The sequence below is a fragment of the Balaenoptera acutorostrata genome, chromosome 5, assembly GCF_949987535.1.
Source record: "Balaenoptera acutorostrata chromosome 5, mBalAcu1.1, whole genome shotgun sequence".
In the NCBI taxonomy this organism is placed as follows: Eukaryota; Metazoa; Chordata; class Mammalia; order Artiodactyla; family Balaenopteridae; genus Balaenoptera; species Balaenoptera acutorostrata.
Window position 1 is genome coordinate 56,566,929 of NC_080068.1, and position 22,230 is coordinate 56,589,158.

The following is a 22,230-nucleotide window of genomic DNA, read 5'->3' on the forward strand; positions in this document are numbered from 1 at the left end:
TTATTTTGTAGAATGCCCCTCAATTTGAGTTTGTCTGATGTTTGCTCGTGGGTAGATTCAGGTTATGCACTTGTCGACTGAAGAAAAATGTACAACCTAAAAGTTGAGAAGTTTTATTCAGTAGATTTTCTGAGGACGTAAGCCCGGAAGACAGCCTCTCAGATAACTCTAAGGGACTGTTCCCAAGAAGCAAGGGAGGAGCCAGGATGTATGGGTTTTTTCGCAACAAAAACGAGGTAGTCAGAACATCAAAAGATTATTGTTAATTAAAGAAAAATGATACATCTCAAGTTAATGAACTTAGCGCTTTTCTAAGTATGGGAAGGTACAAGAGTCCAGACTTATTGAAATCATCCCTTTGAAAAGTACCTTAACTATCTAGAGCCAGTATCCTGCCTTTTTCCATCCTGAGTCCCCTCAGTGTGCACAGTCGGGGGTGGCTGCAGTGGCTATGGCTTGATGGCCACAACATCCTTTGTTTACTGATATGGTAGGTGACATTCTTCATCTACACACTTTTAGCAAAGAATACCTAAGAGGTGACACTTTCTTCACAGCACATTCTAGAAGGAAGCAGAAGCTGTCGATTGGTCCCATTATTGGCAATGTTAATTATTTGGTTATTTCTCGACTAGTAAAGTTCTTTTATAATAACGTTATAATGATATGTATCCTGCAGGTAGATACTTTGAGATGATATAAATAAACTACTCTCCTCAAACTTACACCCATATTTTTACCATCCATTGGTGATTCTTGCCTGAATCAATTATTATTATAGTGATTACAAAATGGTACTCACTACTTCCACTATACCTTTTACATTTATTAATTGACTTTCTACAGTAAAGATCTTTTTCCTCTCCCCATTTTTTTGTCATTGTTGATTTGTAATTTATATCAGCATGGAGTCATGGTTTCTTTCTTTATTCGATAGTTTATCATTCTTTTCTATCAGTGTTTGTTTTCATGCTTAAACTATTCCAGATCCGGCCAACTGAAGCTCTTTCTAGCTGGTGCCTGAACATTTTTCACATGCTCCATCATGCTCTGGGCATTTCCTGACTTTTCAGCAAAAGAGCTGTTCCAAGGACATATTGTACTTTGCTTTCCCCAGCCTTGGGATCACCCATTTCTCCAGTTAGGTCTGGTTCCTTTTGGTAGAGAATGATACTTAGAAAACAAGATCTGGGTGCTGTAGTGCTGGGTGTGCTCATTGCTACTTGGATGTCATTATTCCTAGGCTCTCTCCACAGGCAGAGCTGGAATAAATGTATTTATGTGTACACATGCACACACACACAGACAAATTACCCTTACTCTTTTTTTACAATTGTACAGCACCCCATTGTGTGGCCAACTGTAGTTTATTCAGTTACTATTCAATGATTTGTTATTTAGATTATTTTCAATGTTTTTCAATTATAAGCAATGCATCAATGGATAATCTTGTGCATATGTATTTTCATATAATGGAAGTAGGGGTGTATCTTCAGGGTAAATTCCTGAACGTCAGATTGCTGAGTCAAAGGTAAATGCGTATGTAGTTATGCTAGTTATTGCCAAATTCCCCTCCTTAATGGTTGTACCAATTTGCATGCCCATTAGCAATGTATGAGAGTCCCTGTTTCCCTACAGCCTTGCCATGAAAGTGTGCTATTTTTTTTCTAATTTTGCCAATCTTGATAGTAGAAGATGGCATATCATTGTAGCCTTAATTGGTTGGCACTGCTCTCATAAGTGAGATTGAACGTCTTTTCATATGCTTAAGGGCCACTGTTATATCTTTTCTGTGAACTGTCTGTTCATGTTTTATGACCATTTTAATGATATTTTGTGTCTCAAAAATAAAATTTAAATTTGTATTTTGGGGGTATATTCTAAATACCAGACACAGTTTTATGTGCTGAGGATATAACAATAAAATCACTTGCAAAATCACTTGCAAAAAGTTTACTCAGCATAATAGCATCTGAAATTGAAATACAAACAAGGTTTAAATCTTTGGTTGATGATTGTGCTGCAAGGTTGAAATAACTGCAAAAGAAATCCAAAATCCTACAGATCCATTCACATTACCCAAACATATTTTAAGTAAAATCCATTTATAACTTTTTATAGAAATGCCAAAAGAATATCAAGATGCTTAGCAGTTGCTTTGGGCACCAACATGTTAGAAGGTTAGCAGAATACAGAAGAGAAAACTTTCAAGAAAACTTGCAAATACTGTTTGAAAATAAGCAACATCACTTTTTAAAAACTTTTCTCATACAGTTATACATCTTCAGGATGATCCATTTAGCAGATGACTCTGGACAGACAGAAGGTTTCTCTCAATGTGTAACACACTGCAGTTTTCCACAATGGTGGCATCAAGCCTTTTATAACTTCTTCACCTTCACCTGCCTCTTCATCATCCCTCTTCTCATCATGTTGATCTGCAATGCAAAAATTATCTTCACCCTGACAAGCGTCCTTCATCAGGATCCCCACAGTATGTATTCCTTAGATTTGGTGTTAATTGGGGGTAGACAGCTTTTAACAGCAATACTCAAAGTACAGAAGCAGAGTGGCACTTACTATGCGTTAGATACTGTTCTAAGCAGTTTATATATATTAATTAACTCTTTTAATATTCAGAATCAACCCATGAGGCAATACTTTTATTATCCCCAATTTAGAGACGAGGTAATTTAATACTCCCAATATTATAAATTTACAGCATGAAATTAAAAATGAAAGGACAGTTACTCCAATTACCCGATAGAAGCATTGGCAACTTGTTCCTGCTGGTCCATCACAAAGCTCTATCAAACACCTAATGTCTAGAATAGCAAAGTACAACTCGTTAAATGGTAGCCAATAGACTTGTTAAAGTTAAGTATTTCTGTATCACATTCAAATCTCCTGTACCCACAAAATGTATCCACACACTATGCACATTTGTGTGTTGTGTGTGTGTTGAGTATGCGAACGTGAACGTGTAATTGACTATTTTATCTTTAACTTCACATATGCAGTTGTGCCTTTTTGCTTTAAGGATCTGGTGCATTCTCAAATACTAAAATTTATGAATTTTTTAAATTTTATATTGTAGTATAGTTGATTAACAATGCTGTGTTAGTTTCAGATGTACAGCAAAGTGATTCAGTTATACAGATACATGTATCTATTCTTTTTCAAATTCTTTTCCCATTTAGGTTATTACAGAGTATGGAGCACAGTTCCCTGTGCTATATAGCAGGTCCTTGTTGGTTATCTTTTTTTTTTTTTAATTGGGGTATAGTTGCTTTACAATGTTGTGTTAATTTCTGCTGTACAGTGAAGTGAATCAGCAATATGTATACATATATCCTCTCTTTTTTGGATTTCCTTCCCATTTAGGATACCACAGAGCATTGAGTAGAATTCCCTGTGCTACACAGCAGGTTCTCATTAGTTATCTATTTTATACATATTAGTGTATATATGTCAATCCCAGTCTCCCAACTCATTTCACCTTGGTGTCCATACATTTCTTCTGTACAGCTGGGTCTCTATTTCTGCTTTGCAAATAGGTTCATCTGCACCATCTTTCTAGATTCCACATATATGCATTAATATACAATAATTGTTTTTCTTTTTCTGACTTACTTCACTCTGTATGACAGTCTCTAGGTCCATCCACGTCTCTGCAAATGACCCAATTTCATTCCCTTTTATGGCTGAGTAATATTCCATTGTATATATATACTACATCTTCTTTATCCATTCATCTATTGATGGACATTTAGGTTGCTCTCATGTCCTGGCTATTATAAATAGTGCTGCAATAAACATTGGGGTGCTTGTGTCTTTTTAAATTATGGCTTTCTCAGGGTATATGCCCAGTAGTGGGATTGCTGGGTCACATGGTAGTTCTATTTTTAGTTTTTAAGGAACCTCCATACTGTTCTCCATAGTGGGTGTATCAATTGACATTCCCACCAACAATGCAAGAGGTTTCCCTTTTCTCCACACCCTCTCCAGCATTTATTGTTTGTAGATTTTTTGATGATGGCCATTCTGACTGCTGTGAGGTGATACCTCACAGTTTTGTGAGGTGATCACAAAACTACCTCATTGTAGTTTTGATTTGCATTTCTCTAATGAATGGTGATGTTGAGCATCTTTTCATGTGTTTGTTGGCAATCTGTATATCTTCTTTGAGGAAATGTCTATTTAGGTCTTCTGCCCATTTTTGGATTGGGTTGTTTGTTTCATTGATATTGAGCTGCATGAGCTGCTTGTAAATTTTGGAGATTAATCCTTTGTCAGTTGCTTCATTTGTAAATATTTTCTACCATTCTGAGGGTTGTCTTTTCATATTGTTTATGGTTTCCTTTGCTGGGCAAAAGCTTTTAAGATTCATTAGGTCCCATTTGTTTATTTTTGTTTTTATTTCCATTTCTCTAGGAGGTGGATCCAAAAAGATCTTGCTGTGATTTATGTCAAAGAGTGTTCTTCCTATGTTTTCCTCTAAGAGTTTTATAGTGTCCGGTCTTACATTTAGGTCTCTAATCCATTTTGAGTTTATTTTTGTGTATGATGTTAGGGAGTGTTCTAATGTCATTCTTTTACATGTAGCTGTCCAGTTCTCTCAGCACCACTTATTGAAGAGACTGTCTTTTCTCCATTGTATATCCTTGCCTCCTTTGTCATAGATTAGTTGACCATAGGTGCATGGGTTTATCTCTGGGCTTTCTATCCTGTTCCATTGATCTATATTTCTGTTTTTGTGCCAGTACCATACTGTCTTGATTACTGTAGCTTTGTAGTAAAGTCTGAACTCAGGGAGTCTGATTCCTCCACCTCCGCTTTTTTCCCTCAAGACTGCTTTGGCTATTCGGGGTCTTCTCTGTCTCCATACAAATTGTGAAATTTTTTTGTTCTCATTCTGTGAAAAATGCCAGTGGTAGTTTCATAGGGATGGCACTGAATCCGTAGATTGCTTTGGGTGTTATAGTCATTTTCACAATATTGATTCTTCCAATCCAAGAACATGGTATATCTCTCCATCTGTTGGTATCATCTTTAATTTCTTTCATCAGTGTCTTACAGTTTTCTGCATTCAGGTCTTCTGTCTCCTTAGGTAGGTTTATTCCTAGGTATTTTATTATTTTTGTTGCAATGGTAAAGAGAAGTGTTTCCTTAATTTCTCTTTCAGATTTTTCATCATTAAAGTATAGGAATGCAAGATACTTCTGTGCATTAATTTTGTATCCTGCTACTTTACCAAGTTCATTGATTAGCTCTAGTAGTTTTCTGGTAGCATCTTTAGGATTCTCTATGTAAAGTATCATGTCATCTGCAAACAGTTACACCTTTACTTCTTTTCCGATTTGGATTCCTTTTATTTCTTTCTCTTCTCTGATTGCTGTGGCTAAAACTTCCAAAACTATGTTGAATAATAGTGGTGAGAGTGGACCATCTTGTTTTGTTCCTGATCTTAGAGGAAACGGTTTCAGCTTTTCGCCATTGAGAATGATGTTGGCTGTGGGTTTTTCATATATGGCCTTTATTATGTTGAGGTAAGTACCCTCGATGCCTACTTTCTGGAGGGTTTTTATCATAAATGGGTGTTGAGAATTTTGTCGAAAGCTTTTTCTGCATCTACTGAGATGATCATATGGTTTTTCTCTTTCAATTTGTTAATATGGTGTATCACATTGATTGATTTGCATATATTGAAGAATCCTTGCATTCCTGGGATAAACCCCACTTGATCATGTTGTATGATCCTTATAATGTGCTGTTGGATTCTGTTTGCTAGTATTTTGTTAAAGATTTTTGCTCTATGTTCATCAGGGATATTGGCCTATACTTTTCTTTCTTTGTGACATCTTTGTCTGGTTTTCGTATCAGGGTGATGGTGGCCTTGTAAAATGAGTTTGGGAGTGTTCCTCCCTCTGCTATATTTTGGAAGAGTTTGAGAAGGATAGGTGTTAGCTCTTCTCTAAATGTTTATAGAATTCTCCTGTGAAGCCATCTGGTCGTGGGCCTTTGTTTGGTACAAGATTTTTAATCACAGTCTCAATTTCCGGGCTTGTGATTGGTCTGTTTATATTTTCTATTTCTTCCTGTAGCAGTCTTGGAAGGTTGTGCTCTTCTAAGCATTTGTCCATTTCTTCCAGGTTGTCCATTTTATTGGCATAGAGTTGCTTGTAGTAATCTCTCATGATCCTTTGTATTTCTGTAGTGTCAGTTGTTACTTCTCCTTTTTCATTTCTAATTCTATTGATTTGAGTCTTCTCCATTTTTTTCTTGATGAGTCTGGCTAATGGTTTATCAATTTTGTTTATCTTCTCAAAGAACCAGCTTTTAGTTTTATTGATCTTTGCTATCGTTTCCTTCATTTCTTTTTCATTTATTTCTGATCTGATCCTTATGATTTCTTTCCTTCTGCTAACTTTGGGGTTTTTTTGTTCTTCGTTCTCTAATTGCTTTAGGTGTAAGCTTAGGTTGTTTATTTGAGATGTTTCCTGTTTCTTGAGGTAGGATTGTATTGCTATAAACTTTCCTCTTAGAACTGCTTTTGCTGCATCCCAGCGGTATTGGATCATCGTGTTTTCGTTGTCATTTGTCTGTAGGTAATTTTTGATTTTCTCTTTGATTTCTTCAGTGACCTCTTGGTTATTTAGTAATGTATTATTTAGCCTCCACGTGTTTGTAGTTTTTACAGATTTCTTCCTGTAATTGATATCTAGTTTCATAGCATTGTGGTTGGAAAAGATACTTGATACAATTTCAGTTTTCTTAAACTTACCAAGGCTTTGTGACCCAAGATATGATCTATCCTGGAGAATATTCCATGAGCACTTGATAAGAAAGTGTATTCTGTTGTTTTGGATGGAATGTCCTATAAATATCAATTAAGTCCATCTTGTTTAATGTATCATTTAAAGCTTGTGCTTCCTTATTTATTTTCATTTTGGATGATCTGTCCATTGGTGAAAGTGGGGTGTAAATGTCCCCTACTATGATTCTGTTACTGTCGATTTCCCCTTTTACGGCTGTTAGCATTTGGCTTATGTATTGAGGTGCTCCTATGTTGGGTGCATAAATATTTACAATTGTTATATCTTCTTCTTGGATTGATCCCTTGATCATTATGTAGTATCTTTCTTTGTCTTTTGTAATAGTCTTTATTTTCAAGTCTATTTTGTGGATATGAGAATTGCTACTCTAGCTTTCTTTTGATTTCCATTTGCATGGAATACCTTTTTCCATCCCCTCACTTTCAGTCTGTATGTGTCCCTAGGTCTGAAGTGGGTCTCTTGTAGTCAGTATATATATGGCTAATGTTTTTGTATCCATTCAGCCAGCCTATATCTTTTGGTTGGAGCATTTCATCCGTTTACATTTAAGGTAGTTATTGATATGTATGTTCCTATTGCCATTTTCTTAATTGTTTTGTGTTTGCTATTTTAGGTCTTTTCCTCCTCTTGTGTTTCCTGCCTAGAGAAGTTCCTTTAGCATTTGTTGTAAAGCTGGTTTGGTGGTGCTGTATTCGCTTAGCTTTTGCTTCTCTGTAAAGGTTTTAATTTCTCCATCGAATCTGAATGAGATCCTTGCTGGGTAGAGTAATCTTGGTTGTAGGTTTTTCCCTTTCATCACTTTAAATATGTCCTGCCACTCCCTTCTGGCTTGCAGAGTTTCTGCTGAAAGATCAGCTGTTAACCTTATGGGGATTCCCTTGTATGTTATTTTTTTTCCTTGCTGCTTTTCATATTTTTTCTTTGTATTTAATTTTTGATAGTCTGATTAATATGTGTCTTGCATGTTTCTCCTTGGATTTATCCTGTATGGGACTCTCTGCGCTTCCTGGACTTGATTGACTATTTCCTTTCCCATATTAGGGAAGTTTTCAACTATAATCTCTTCCAATATTTTCTCAGTCCTTTTCTCTTTCTCCTCTTCTAATGCGACCCCTATAATTCAAATGTTGGTGCGTTTAATGTTGTCCCAGAGGGCTCTGAGACTGTCCTCAATTCTTTTCATTCTTGTTTCTTTATTCTGCTCTGCAGTAGTTATTTCCACTATTTTATCTTCCAGGTCAATTATCCGTTCTTCTGCCTCAGTTATTCTGCTATTGATTCCTTCTAGATAATTTTTTAAAATTTTATTTATTTATTTATTTATGGCTGTGTTGGGTCTTCGTTTCTGTGTGAGGGCTTTCTCCAATTGCGGCAAGTGGGGGCCACTCTTCGCGGTGCATGGGCCTCTCACTATCGTGACCTCTCTTGCTGCGGAGCACAGGCTCCAGACGTGCAGGCTCAGTAATTGTGGCTCACAGGCCTAGTTGCTCCACGGCATGTGGGATCCTCCCAGACCAGGGCTCGAACCTGGGTCCCCTGCATTGGCAGGCAGATTCTCAACCACTGCACCATCAGAGAAGCCCCTAGAGAATTTTTAATTTCATTTATTATGTTGCTCATCATTGTTTGTTTGCTCTTTAGTTCTTCTAGGTCCTTGTTAAAAATTTCTTGTATTTTTTCCATTCTATTTCCAAGATTTTGGATCATCTTTACTATTATTACTCTGAACTCTTTTTCAGGTAGACTGCCTATTTCCTCTTCATTTCTTTGGTCTGGTGGGTTTTTACCTTTCTACTTCATCTGCTGCATATTTCTGTCTTCTCATTTTGCTTACCTTACTGTGTTTGGGGTATCCTTTTCGTGGGCTGCAGGTTCGTAGGTCCTGTTGTTTTTGGTGTCTGCCCCCAGTGGCTAAGGTTGGTTCAGTGGGTTGTGTAGGCTTCCTGGTGGAGGGGACTAGTGCCTGTGTTCTGGTGGATGAGGCTGGATCTTGTCTTTCTGGTGGGCAGAACCACATCTGGTGGTGTGTTTTGGGGTGTCTGTGACCTTATTATGATTTTAGGCAGCCTCTCTGCTTATGGGTGGAGTTGTGTTCCTTTCCTGCTAGTTGTTTGGCATGGGGTGTCCAGCACTGTAGCTTGCTGGTTGTTGAGTGGAGCTGGGTCTTAGCATTGAGAAGGAGGTCTCTGGCAGAGCTTTCACTATTTGATATTACATGGAGCCAGGAAGTCTCTGGAGGACCCATGTCCTGAACTCGGCTCTCCCACCTCAGAGGCACAGGCCTGATACCTGGCCAGAGCATCAAGACCCTGTCAGCCACACGCCTCATAAGAAATGGGAGAAAAGGAAGGAAGGAAGGAAGGAAAGATAAATAAAATAAAATAAAATTTTTTAAATTTAAAAAAATTATTAAAAATTTAAAAAAAGGCAGAAAGAAAGAAGAGAGCAACCAAACCAGAAAACAAATCCACCAATGATTACAAGCACTAAAAACTATACAAAAAAATAATAATAATAACGGACAGACAGAACTGTAGGACAAATCGTAAAAGCAAAGCTATACAGACAAAATCACAAAGAAGCATACACATACACGCCCACAAAAAGAGAAAAAGGAAAAAAAAATATATCTATATATATTTAAAAAAGGAAGAGAGCAACCAAATCAAATCTATCAATGATGATAAACTAAATACTAAACTAAGATAAACTTAAGACCAGAAACCAATTAGATGCAGAATGCAAACCCCAAGTCTGCAGTTGCTCCCGAAGTCCACCACCTCAATTTTGGGATGATTCGTTGTCTATTCAGGTATTCCAGAGATGCAGGGTACATCAAGTTGATTGTGGAGTTTTAATCTGCTGCTCCTGTGGCTGCTGGGAGAGATTTCCCTTTCTCTTCTTTGTTCGCACAGCTCCTGAGGTTCAGCTTTGGATTTGGCCCCGCCTCTGCACGTAGGTTGCCTGAGGGCGTCTGTTCTTTGCTCAGACAGGAGGGGGTTAGAGAAGCAGCTGATTAGGGGGCTCTGGCTCACTCAGGCCGGGGGGAGGGAGGGGTATATAATGCGGGGCGAGCCTGCTGCGGCAGAGGCCGGCGTGATGGGCTTGACGTTGCACCAGCCTGAGGCACGCCATGCATTCTCCCAGGGAAGTTGTTCCTGGATCATGGGAACCTTGCAGTGGCAGGCTGCATAGGCTCCTGGGAGGGGAGGTGTGGATAGTGACCTGTGCTTGCACACAGGCTTCTTGGTGGCTGCAGCAGCAGCCTTAGTGTTTCATGCCTGTCTCTGGTATCTGTGCTGATAGCCGTGGCTTGTGCCCGTCTCTGGAGCTCGTTTAGGCGGTGCTCTGAATCCCCTCTCCTCACGCAGCTGGAAACAATTGTGTCTTGCCTCTTAGGCAGCTCCAGACTTTTTCCCAGACTCTGTCCCGGCTAGCTGTGGCGCACTAGCCCCCTTCAGGCTGTGTTCACGCAGCCAACCCCAGTCCTACTCCTTGGGATCTGACCTCGGAAGCCGGAGCCTCAGCTCCCAGCCCCCACCTGCCCTGGCGGGTGAGCAGACAAGCCTCTCAGGCTGGTGAGTGTTGGTCAGCACTGATCCTCTGTGTGGGAATCTCTCTGCTTTGCCCTCCGCACCCTGTTGCTGCGCTCTCCTCCGTGGCTCCGAAGCTTTCCCCCCTCCACCCCCTGTCTCCACCAGTGAAGTGGCTTCCTAGTGTGTGGAAACTTTTCCTCCTTCACAGCTCCCTCCCAGAGGTGCAGGTCCTGTCCCTATTCTTTTTTCTCTGTTTTTTCGTTTTTCTTCTGCCCTACCCAGGTACGTGTGGAGTTTCTTGCCTTTTGGGAAGTCTGAGGTCTTCTGCCTGCATTCAGTAGGTGTTCTGCAGGAGTTGATCCACATGTAGATATATTTCTGATGTATTTGTGATCTCCACGTCTTACTCCTCCACCATCTTGAAGGTCTCTGTGCATTAATTTTGTACCCTGCAACTTTACCAAATTAATTGACGAGTTCTCATAGTTTTTTTTTTTTAAGAAAGATACTTTATTTTATTTTTTATTTTTTTGTACTTGTCAGAGTCTTTTCCATGAATTTCTTAAAGATGAAACCCTTTTATAGGAACATATTTGCAATAGCATCAGAGTACACACAGAACTGTCTGTAAATGACAAAAGACTTAAAAATGACCACAGTTAAAAATTTGATGAAAGTTCATAATAATGCAGTTGACAAGAAAATTAGTTATTTCTGAGATATACATTTTAAGGTAATAACTAGGATTATGACTTATAACATTATACCAGAACATATAAGATTTTTAGAAATTTCATGTAATGTCTGAAACATTTATATTAACATATTTCCATACAAATAACCCAATGAAAGTTTAGTATTAGTTGTTTGTTTTGTTTGTTTGTTTTTTTATACTGCAGGTTCTTATTAGGCATCAATTTTATACACATCAGTGTATACATGTCAATCCCAATAGCCCAATTCAGCACAACACCATCCCCACCCCACAGCAGTTTTCCCCCCTTGGTGTCCATATGTCCGTTCTCTACATCTGTGTCTCAACCTCTGCCCTGCAAACTGGCTCATCTGTACCATTTTTCTAGGTTCCACATACATGCGTTAATATTCGATATTTGTTTTTCTCTTTCTGACTTACTTCACTCTGAATGACAGTCTCTAGATCCATCCACATCTCAACAAATGACTCAATTTCGTTCCTTTTTATGGCTGAGTAATATTCCATTGTATATATGTACCACCACTTCTTTATCCATTCGTCTGTTGATGGGCATTTAGGTTGCTTCCATGACCTGGCTATTGTAAATAGTGCTGCAATGAACATTGGGGTGCATGTGTCTTTTTGAATTACGGTTTTCTCTGGGTATATGCCCAGTAGTGGGATTGCTGGGTCATATGGTAATTCTATTTTCAGTTTTTTAAGGAACCTCCATATTGTTCTCCATAGTGGCTGTATCAATTTACATTCCCACCAACAGTGCAAGAGGGTTCCCTTTTCTCCACACCCTCTCCAGCATTTGTTGTTTGTAGATTTTCTGATGATGCCCATTCTAACTGGTGTGAGGTGATACCTCATCGTAGTTTTGATTTGCATTTCTCTAATAATTAGTGATGTTGAGCATCTTTTCATGTGCTTCGTGGCCGTCTGTATGTCTTCTTTGGAGAAATGTCTATTTAGGTCTTCTGCCCATTTTTGGATTGGGGTGTTTGTTTCTTTAATATTGAGCTGAATGAGCTGTTTATATATTTTGGAGATTAATCCTTTGTCCGTTGATTCGTTTGCAAATATTTTCTCCCATTCTGAGGGTTGTCTTTTCATCTTGTTTATGGTTTCCTTTGCTATGCAAAAGCTTTGAAGTTTCATTAGGTCCCATTTGTTTATTTTTGTTTTTATTTCCATTACTCTAGGAGGTGGATCAAAAAAGATCTTGCTGTGATTTATGTCAAAGAGTGTTCTTCCTATGTTTTCCTCTAAGAGTTTTATAGTGTCCAGTCTTACATTTAGGTCTCTAATCCATTTTGAGTTTATTTTTGTGTATGGTGTTAGGGAGTATTCTAATGTCATTCTTTTACATGTAGCTGTCCAGTTTTCCCAGCACCACTTATTGAAGAGACTGTCTTTTCTCCATTGTATATCTTTGCCTCCTTTGTCATAGATTAGTTGACCATAGGTGAGTGGGTTTATCTCTGGGCTTTCTATCTTGTTCCATTGATCTATGTTTCTGCTTTTGTGCCAGTACCATATTGTCTTGATTAATGTAGCTTTGTAGTATAGTCTGAAGTCAGGGAGTCTGATTCCTCCAGCTCCGTTTTTTTCCCTCAAGACTGCTTTGGCTATTCGGGGTCTTTTGTGTCTCCATACAAATTTTAAGATGATGTGTTCTAGTTCCGTAAAAAATGCCATTGGTAGTTTGATAGTGATTGCATTTAATCTGTAGATTGCTTTGGGTAGTATAGTCATTTTCACAATGTTGATTCTTCCAATCCAAGAACATGGTATGTCTCTCCATCTGTTGGTATCATCTTTAATTTCTTTCATCAGTGTCTTATAGTTTTCTGCATACAGGTCTTTTTTCTCCCTAGGTAGGTTTATTCCTAGGTATTTTATTCTTTTTGTTGCAATGGTAAATGGGAGTGTTTCCATAATTTCTCTTTCAGATTTTTCATCATTAGTGTATAGGAATGCAAGAGATTTCTGTGCATTAATTTTGTATCCTGCAACTTTACCATGTTCATTAATTAGCTCTAGCAGTTTTCTGGTGGCAGTTTTAGGATTCTCTATGTATAGTATCATGTCATCCGCAAACAGTGACAGTTTTACTTCTTCTTTTCCAATTTGTATTCCTTTTATTTCTTTTTCTTCTCTGATTGCCGTGGCTAAGACTTCCAGAACTATGTTGAATAATAGTGGTGAGAGTGGACATCCTTGTCTCGTTCCTGATCTTAGAGGAAATGCTTTCAGTTTTTCACCATTGAGAATGATGTTTGCTGTGGGCTTGTCATATATGGCCTTTATTATGTTGAGGTAGGTTCCCTCTATGCCCACTTTCTGGAGAGTTTTTATCATAAATGGGTGTTGAATTTTGTCAAAAGCTTTTTCTGCATCTATTGAGATGATCATATGGTTTTTCTTCTTCAATTTGTTAATATGGTGTATCACATTGATTGATTTGCATATATTGAAGAATCCTTGCATCCCTGGGATAAATCCCACTTGATCGTGGTGTATGATCCTTTTAACGTGTTGTTGGATTCTGTTTGCTAGTATTTTGTTGAGGATTTTTGCATCTATATTCATCAGTGATATCGGTCTGTAATTTTCTTTCTTTGTAGTGTCTTTGTCTGGTTTTGGTATCTCTCATAGTTTTCTGTTAGCATCTTTAGGCTTTTCTATGTATAGTATCATGTCATCTGCAAACAGTGACAGTTTTACTTCCTTTTTTCCAATGTGGATTCCCTTTATTTCTTTTTCTTCTCTGATTGCCATGGCTAGGACTTCCAAAAATATGTTGAAAAAAGTGGCGAGAGTGGACATCTTTGTTTTTTCTTGATCTTAGAGGAAATGTTTTCAGCTTTTCACCATTAAGCATGATGTTAGTTGTAGGTTTGTCATATATGGCCTTTATTATGTTGAGGTATGTTCCCTCTATGCTGACTTTCTGGAGAGATTTTATCATAAAAGGGTGTTGAATTTTGTCAAAAGCTTTTTCTGCATGTATTGAGATGATCATATGGATTTTATTCTTCAATTCTTCAATTTGTTGATATGATGTATCACACAGATTGATTTGCAGGTATTGAAAAATCCTTGCATCCCTGGGATAAATCACACTTGATCATCATGTGTGATCCTTTTAGTGTGTTATTGGATTCTGTTTGCTAGTATTTTGTTAAGGATTTTTGCGTCTATGCTCATCAGTGATATTGGCCTGTAATTTTCCTTTTTTGTGTGGTATCTTTGTCTGGTTTTGGTATCAGGGTGATGCTGGCCTCATAGAATGAGTTTGGGAGTGTTTCTCCCTCTGAAATTTTTTGGAAGAGTTTCAGAAGGATGGGTGTTAGCTCTTCTCTAAATGTTTGATAGAAGTTGCCTGTGAAGCCATCCAGTCCCAGACTTTTGTTTGTTGGGAGTTTTTTAATTACAGTTTCAATTTCAATACTTGTGATTGGTCTATTCATATTTTCTATTTCTTCCTGGTTCAGTCTTGGGAGATTGTACCTTTCTAAGAATTTGTCCATTTCTTCTAGGTGTTTATTTTATTGGCATATAGTTGCTTGTAGTAGTCTCTTAAGATCCTCTGTATTTCTGTGCTGTCAATTGTATAATAGCTTTCTCCTCTTCCATTTCTAATTTTATTGATTTGAGCCCTCTACCTCTTTTTCCTGATGAGTCTAGCTAAAGGTTTTTTGTTTATCTTTTCAAAGAACCAGTTTTTAGTGTCATTGACCTTTTCTACTGTTTTCTTCATCTTTATTTCATTTATTTCTGTTCTGATCTTTATGATTTGTTTCCTTATACTAATTTTGGGTTTTGTTTGTTCTCCTTTCCCTAGTTGTTTAAGGTGTAAGGTTAGGTTGTTTATTTGAGATTTTTCTTATTTCCCGAGGTAAGATTGCATTGCTATAAACTTCCCTCTTAGAACTGCTTTTGCTGCCTCCCATAGGTTTTGGATCATCATGCTTTCATTTTCATTTGTCTCTAGGAATTTTTTAATTTACTCTTTGATTTCTGCAGTGATCCATTGGTTGTTTAATAACATGTTGGTTAACCTCCAAGTGCTTGTGTTTTTTACAGTTTTTTTTTCCTTGTAGTCGATTTCTAATCTCATAGCATTGTGGTCGGAAAAGATACTTGATATGATTTCAATTTTCTTTAATTTACCGAGGCTCATTTTGTGGCCCAGCATGTGATAAATTCTGGAGAATGTTCCATGTGCACTTGAGAAGAATATGTATTCTGCTGCTTTTGGATGGAAAGCCCTATAAATATCAATTAAGTGTATCTGGTCTAATGTGTCACTTAAGGCCTGTGTTTCCTTATTGATTTTCTGTCTGGATGATCTGTCTATTGATGAAAATGGGGTGTTATAGTCCTCCATTATTATTGTGTTACTGTCAGTTTCCCCTTTTATGGCTGTTAGTATTTGCCTTATATATTGAGGTGCTCCTACGTTGGGTGCATATATATTTACAATTGTTATATTTTCTTCTTGGATTGATCCCTTGATCATTACGTAGTGTTCTTCTTTGTCTCTTGTAACAGTCTTTATTTTAAAGTCTATTTTGTCTGATATGAGTATTGCTACTCCAGCTTTCTTTTGATTTCCATTTGCATGGAATACCTTTTTCCATCCCCTCACTTTCAGTCTGTATGCGTCCCTAGATCTGAAGTGGGTCTCCTGTAGACAGCATATATATGGGTCTTGTTTTTGTATCCCTTCAGCCACTCTGTCTTTTTTGTTGGAGCATTTAATCCATTCATGTTTAAGGTAACTTTCGATATGTATGTTCTTATTGCCATTTTGTTAATTGTTTTGGATTTATTTTTGTAGGTCTTTTCTTCCCTTCCTCTTTTGTTCACTTCTCTTGTGATTTGATGACTAACTTTAGTGTTGTATTTGGATTCCTTTTTCTTTTTTGTGTGTGTATCTACTGCAGATTTTCAATTTGCAGTTTCCATGAGCTTTTGATATAGCTGTCTATATATAAACAAGATTGTTTTAAGTTCCTGGTCTTTTAATTTCAAATGCATTTCCAATATCCTGCATTTGTGCTCTCCTCACGATTGCTGGGTTTGATATCATATTTGTGTGCAGATGATTTCCTACCTTTACTGTATGTATGCCTTTACTGGTGAGCTTTTCCATTCATAATTTTCTTTATTCTACTTGTGGCCTTTTCTTTTCTGCCGAGAGAAGTTCCTTTAGCGTTGTTGCAAATCCAGTCTGGTGGTGCTGAAATCTCTTAGCTTTTGCTTGTCTGTGAAGCTTTGATTTCTCTGGTGAATCTGAATGAGAGCCTTGCTGGGTAGAGTATTCTTGGTTGTAGGTTCTTCCCTTTCATCACTTTAAATATATCATGCCACTCTCCTCTGGCCTGCAGAGTTTCTGCTGAAAAACCAGCTGATAACCTTATGTGGATTCCCTTGTATGTTATTTGTTGCTTTTCCCTTGTTGCTTTTAATATTTACTCTTTGTCTTTAATTTTTTGTCAATTTGATTACTATGTGTATCAGCTTATTCCTTCTTGGGCTTATCCTGCAACTCTGTGCTTCCTGGACTTGGGTGACTGTTTCCTTTCCCATGTTAGGGAAGTTTTCAGCTATTACCTCTTCAAATCTTTCTCAAGTCCTTTCTCTCTCTCTCTCTCCTCTCCTAATTTGAATGTTGGTGCATTGAATGTTGTCCCAGAGGTCTCTTAGACTGTCCTCATTTCTTTTCATTCTTTTTTCTTTATTCTGATCTGTGGCAGTGATTTCCACCATTCTGTCCTCCAGCTCACTTATCCATTCTTCTGCCTTAGTTATTCTGTTATTGATTCCTTCTAGAGTATCTTTCTTTTTAGTTACTGTATTGTTCATCTCTGTTTCACTGTTCTTTAGTTCTTTAGGTCTTTGTTAAACGTTTTTTGTATCGTCTTGATCTGTGCCTCTATTCTTTTTCCAAGATCTTGGATCATCTTTACTACCATTACTCTGAATTCTTTTTCAGGTAGATTGCCTATCTTCACTTCACTTAATTGTTATTCTGAGGTTCCATCTTGATCCTTCATCTGGGACATATTCCTCTGCCATCTCATTTTGTCTAACTTTCTGTGATTGCAGTTTCTGTTCCACAGGCTGCAGGGTTGTAGTTCTTCTTGCTTCTGCTGTCTGTCCCCTGGTGGACGAAGCTGTCTAAGAGGCTTGTGCAGGCTTCCTGGTGGGAGGGACTGGTACCTGTCTGCTGGTGGGTGGAGCTGGGTCTTGTCCTTCTGGTGGGCAGGGCTGTGTCACGGGATGTGTTTAGCAGGCAGCAGTGTGCTTGGGAAGACTTTAAGCAGCCTGTCTGTTGATGGGTGGGACTGTGTCCCTGCCCTACTGGTTGTTTGGCCTGAGGCATCCCAGCACTGGAGCCTACAGGTTATTGGGTGGGGCCAGGTCTTGGTGAGAAAATGGCAGCCTCCAAGAGGGCTCATGCCAATGAGTACTCCCCAGAACTACCACCGCCAGTGTCCTTGCTCCCACAGTGAGCCACAGCTACCACGCATCTCCACAAGAGACCCTCCCCTACTAGCAGGTAATTCTGGCTCAGTCTCTTATGAGGTCATTGTTTTTTCCCCTGAGTCCTGGTGTGCACAAGACCCTGTGTGCACCCTCCAACAGTGGAGTTTCTGTTTCCCCCCGGCCTTTGGAATTCCTGTGATCAAACCCCTGTCTTTCAAAGCCAGACCCTCTGGGAGATCCTCTTTCCACTGCCTGACCCCCAGGCTGGGGAGCCATACATGGGGCTCAAAACTTTCACTCCTATGGGAGAACTTCTGTGGTATAATTATTTTCCAATTTGTGGGCTGCCAACCCAGCACGTATGGGATTTGTTTTTATCACGACTGAGCCCCTCCTACCGTCTCATTGAGTCTTCTTCTTTGTCTTTGGATGTAGGGTATCTTTTGGGGTAGCTTCCAGCATGTTTTGTTCAGCAGTTAGTTGTGATTTTGGTGTTTCTGTAAGAAGAGGTGAGCTCACATTCTTCTACTCCACCATCTTGTCCTCGTCCTTCAATGTCCTTAATGCCAACTAGGATTCTGACACCAGTTCCAATGCATGTGTTTCTTCCATGTGCCAAGCTTACATTGCCTCCCACAATGGCGATGGCACCTCCTGCGTGGCCAGTCGGGAAAGAGGGGGAATTTATAAATTTATAAAGTACACATGGTTATGTTGGCATGACAACCAAAAGGCAGGGAATTCAACTCAGCTCAACCTCAGTCTGCTCTCTTAAATTTATATTTTAAGAATTTGAGTAGCCTCTTATTTCAAATCCATATTAGTTGGATGGAAAATTTATTTTAAGAGTACTACTATCTTTAATATTTTCTATTCATTATGTAACATAGTGGAAAACTTGAAATATAAACAAGCTTTTCAAACAAATTGTCATTATTAAAAATATTAGAAATTTGCTTCCATTATATTCATCAGGTTGAATTATGATTCTCTCTTCCTTTTTGTCTACTTTGGTTTTGTAATAAAACTGGTTGTTAAATGCCTTCTCTTTTCTCTACCTAAAAGAACTACAACTGAATCAATCCAAGAATAATATACCACAAGCTCGACTGAGGACCCTAAAGATGACGGTTGCATTTGCCACTTCATTTACTGTCTGCTGGACTCCCTACTATGTCCTTGGAATTTGGTATTGGTTTGATCCTGAAATGGTAAACAGGGTGTCAGATCCAGTAAATCACTTCTTCTTTCTCTTTGCTTTTTTAAATCCATGCTTTGATCCACTTATATATGGATATTTCTCTCTGTAATTGTTAGACTACATAGGAAGTCACATAAACATACACGTAAACTATGTAGGACAAGGTAATGAATTTCCCCTTTTGGGAATGATAAACACAAAGCATATTCCAGCACATTTACATACAAACAAAGCAGAGTTTCAGATTATGGTATTATATTTATTCGTTTGGAAATCACATTGTCAGAAACTCAATTACTAGGAAAATTTTTTTCAGGAAAAATAATTAAATATTTCCTCTTAACCATTAGCTTCTAAATTAATCTCTTCACTTACTGAGCTCCTATAACACATTATATGGGTTTTTAAATCACTTTCTTCTTGTATAATATATAAATATTTAAAATAGCCATGGCCTAAGGCAAACAGATGCCAAAAAGTAACGCTGAGAAACACAGTCCTAACCTCAGCATGCCTTGGAGAGTTTTTCTCCAAAGGGGCTTAGCAGCAATTACAATCTTATGCTAAAACAATAAATACATAGAGCACAGAGATAGTATTTCCCCTGCCCATGTGATCAGTTTTCCCTTCTATGGTTTAAAAAAACAAAATGCAATGAATCAAATTTTTTCCTTGGCTTCAAAAGCATTCTGATGTTTGGAGTATTCAGCAACCAACCCACCGTCCACTGCTCCAACCTGACAAGACTTATAAATAGTTCTCTTTCATCCCATTCTTCACTTGGTACAGGTTGTGAAGTGCCTTCATATAAAAGGGAGTTTCAGAGGGGCTCAGATTTGGACAGGGGGTTAGAACATTCCTCTTGGGCTGTGTAGTCTATGGAGTTTGTGGTAATTAAGTGTAGTAATAATAACACTGTTTTAAAATGCAATCATGAAAAGATATATACTGATTATGTTTTATAAATAACATACCTTCTCTTCTAATATCAGGGATTTTTTTCTATCTTCTGATCTTTCTAAATCCATAATCCACAAATCACTAAAAAAAAAAAATAAGAAATCAAGCAAATGCACAAGCAAAGAGTTATTTGATATGTAAAATTAACTCTGAAAACCTCAGTTTCACTATATATAGGTCAAAGGAGACAGAAGGGTATTAGAAAAGGGAAAAGAAAAACTCTCTGTAAATGTATAACTAATACCTGCTGATGTTCACATTGAGTGGTATGGTTTCCAAAATATGTCAGCACAATACCTCTTTTAATTCAGGCCTATTTCCACCCATTCCATGAAAAAGGGATAGGATGAAAGGGTTCTATAATATCCATTAAATAAGAAAACCGTATAAGGGAATTAAAAGAAATTCAACCACTCTTTAACTTATTTTTTAAAAGAAATAGGTAAAATATTATTATATTCACATGAGGTATGTAGTGCCACACAAAAGATGAAATGTCATTTCCACACATTCCAGACCCTGTGGAACTGTGATAAGTAAACTACTAATTAAACTAATGGTAGGTCTTTCCTTTCCTTATTTTTCTCTTCTCATATTTTGTCTTTTAGTGTTGTAGTGTGTAGTAGTTATTTTTCCACATTCTAGGTTATTTTCCAATTCTGTCTCCATTGGTCCTATTTCTGTCACTATTGAACTCCTTCCTTCTACTCTTTCATTCATATCTTTTTACTAAACTCATACCTTTAATTAGCCAATCAATGCCCCAACTCTACAGTTGAATTGGGCTGAACTCAAATTTGTAATGTGCTAAAATGCTCAAAGTTAACTTTAAAGGTGTGTATACTAATACCAAGAATTTAAAGTTCCACTAGATGACACAGGAATATAGATAAGTCACAACAAAACCATTCTTCTCTACCGTCTCTTTGTCATACGTATTCTTATTCCCAAACTGATAACAATTCTTACATATGGATTTAAAGGCAAAAATATACAAGATACAATCTAAGGGCTTTGTTAGATATGTGTTTATTGAACATATGTCAGTTTGGCTTTTACACATTCAAGAAACTGCTCTACTTAGATACGCTCTCAGGCATTTTTTAATACATTAACTAAAGGGCTATTCAAAATCTTGATGCAGGTGTTTTTAAACTGTGGGCCATTCACAAAACTGTATTACAATGCAACTGCTTTACTTTTATTCCTATTTGTATTATTTTATGCATTTAAAAACATTATCCTGAGAAGGGTTTTTGGCCATCCCACACTGCCAAAGGAGCCAATGTCACAAAAAAGGTTAGGAATTCCCAACTGATTCTGTACATTCATAAAGAAGTTTATTACAATAAAAATGTATCAGAATGTATTCACCTGATACATATATATATATATATATATATATATTCATAATAATGTTAATATTGAAACTGTACTGGATTGTTTCAATTTGATTACTCACCATTTTCAACCTTAAAAACTCTCTTAAGGCTCAACATGTAATGAAAAACTTGGCAGAAATAAGTATATTATATAAATGTTGCGGTCTGTAAATTATAATGTGGATATGGATTTATACCAAAATTAATAGTGCAAAAGGTAAATGTGGCTTTTAAGTTAAAGATACATCACTCAATATAGAGTATTTCATATTTGGTATTACAGTCATTTACTCTATTTTCAGTCATAATAAAAGATGAGGGTTCCTTGTAAAAAAGGATACATTCTGCAGAGTTAATCCAATATATCAGATAATTAAGATTCTATCTTGGATATCTCCTCTTCTATTTGGCATATAAAACTGGTTAAAAAATGGATTTCCTCTTGCTAAATTCAATTTAGTAATACATGACATGAACAAACAACAATGAATTAAAAGATTGTGCAAATTCAATTTCAGCCTACAAAACAGAGATATCATAGCTTAAAACAAACAAACCAAAAATGTTGGAGTACTACAAACATAATCTTCCCAGCAGCATAAATCAGTGTAAATGAGTTAGAAAAAAATTTTAAGTGCCCTGATCTCAGAACTTACTTGGTAGTCACAAAGAGATAATATTTATGAGCAGTTAAAATACATTTGAATTTCATCTATTTTACCTTTAGCCTAGTTTCAAATGTCGAACCAATTCTTGTTGTCTAATTGCTATAAATTGTGTCCATAGGAGACTAAATAGAATAAGATTCAATTTAATTTCTAAGATTAATTGATTTAAATCTTCAATTTAATTCTTTTGGTTATTAAGTTTAAAAATTAGGTATAAAACAATAAGTCTAATTTTTAAAATTATATAATATACAAAGTGCATGAATAGGAAAAATAGAATATGTGCAAAAAGTGTTGATATAGTTATCTCTGAATGATTTTTTAAATTTCTTGTGAATACCTGTATCCCAAATTTCCAGAATGAACATATATTGCTTTTCTAAGAGAAAAAGGTACAATAAATATTATATGTGTGTTTGTATGACTTTTGTGCTGTTTCTGTTAGA

General features: G+C 37.2%; 1 protein-coding gene across 2 annotated transcripts in view; it reads left to right on the forward strand.

Annotated features, from left to right (window-relative positions):
* Positions 1 to 18,883, forward strand: part of GNRHR (gonadotropin releasing hormone receptor) — a 29,633-nt gene extending 10,750 nt beyond the window's left edge. Inside the window, exons 2-3 of one of the 2 annotated variants that reach the window (XM_007193547.2) lie at positions 2,275 to 2,494; positions 18,639 to 18,883. In XM_007193547.2, coding sequence (XP_007193609.1) covers positions 2,275 to 2,494; positions 18,639 to 18,883 — 465 coding nt within the window. The remainder of the gene's footprint in view (positions 1 to 2,274; positions 2,495 to 18,638) is intronic. The other variant, XM_028161711.2, reaches the window with a different exon arrangement.
* The last annotated feature ends 3,347 nt before the right edge of the window (positions 18,884 to 22,230 follow it).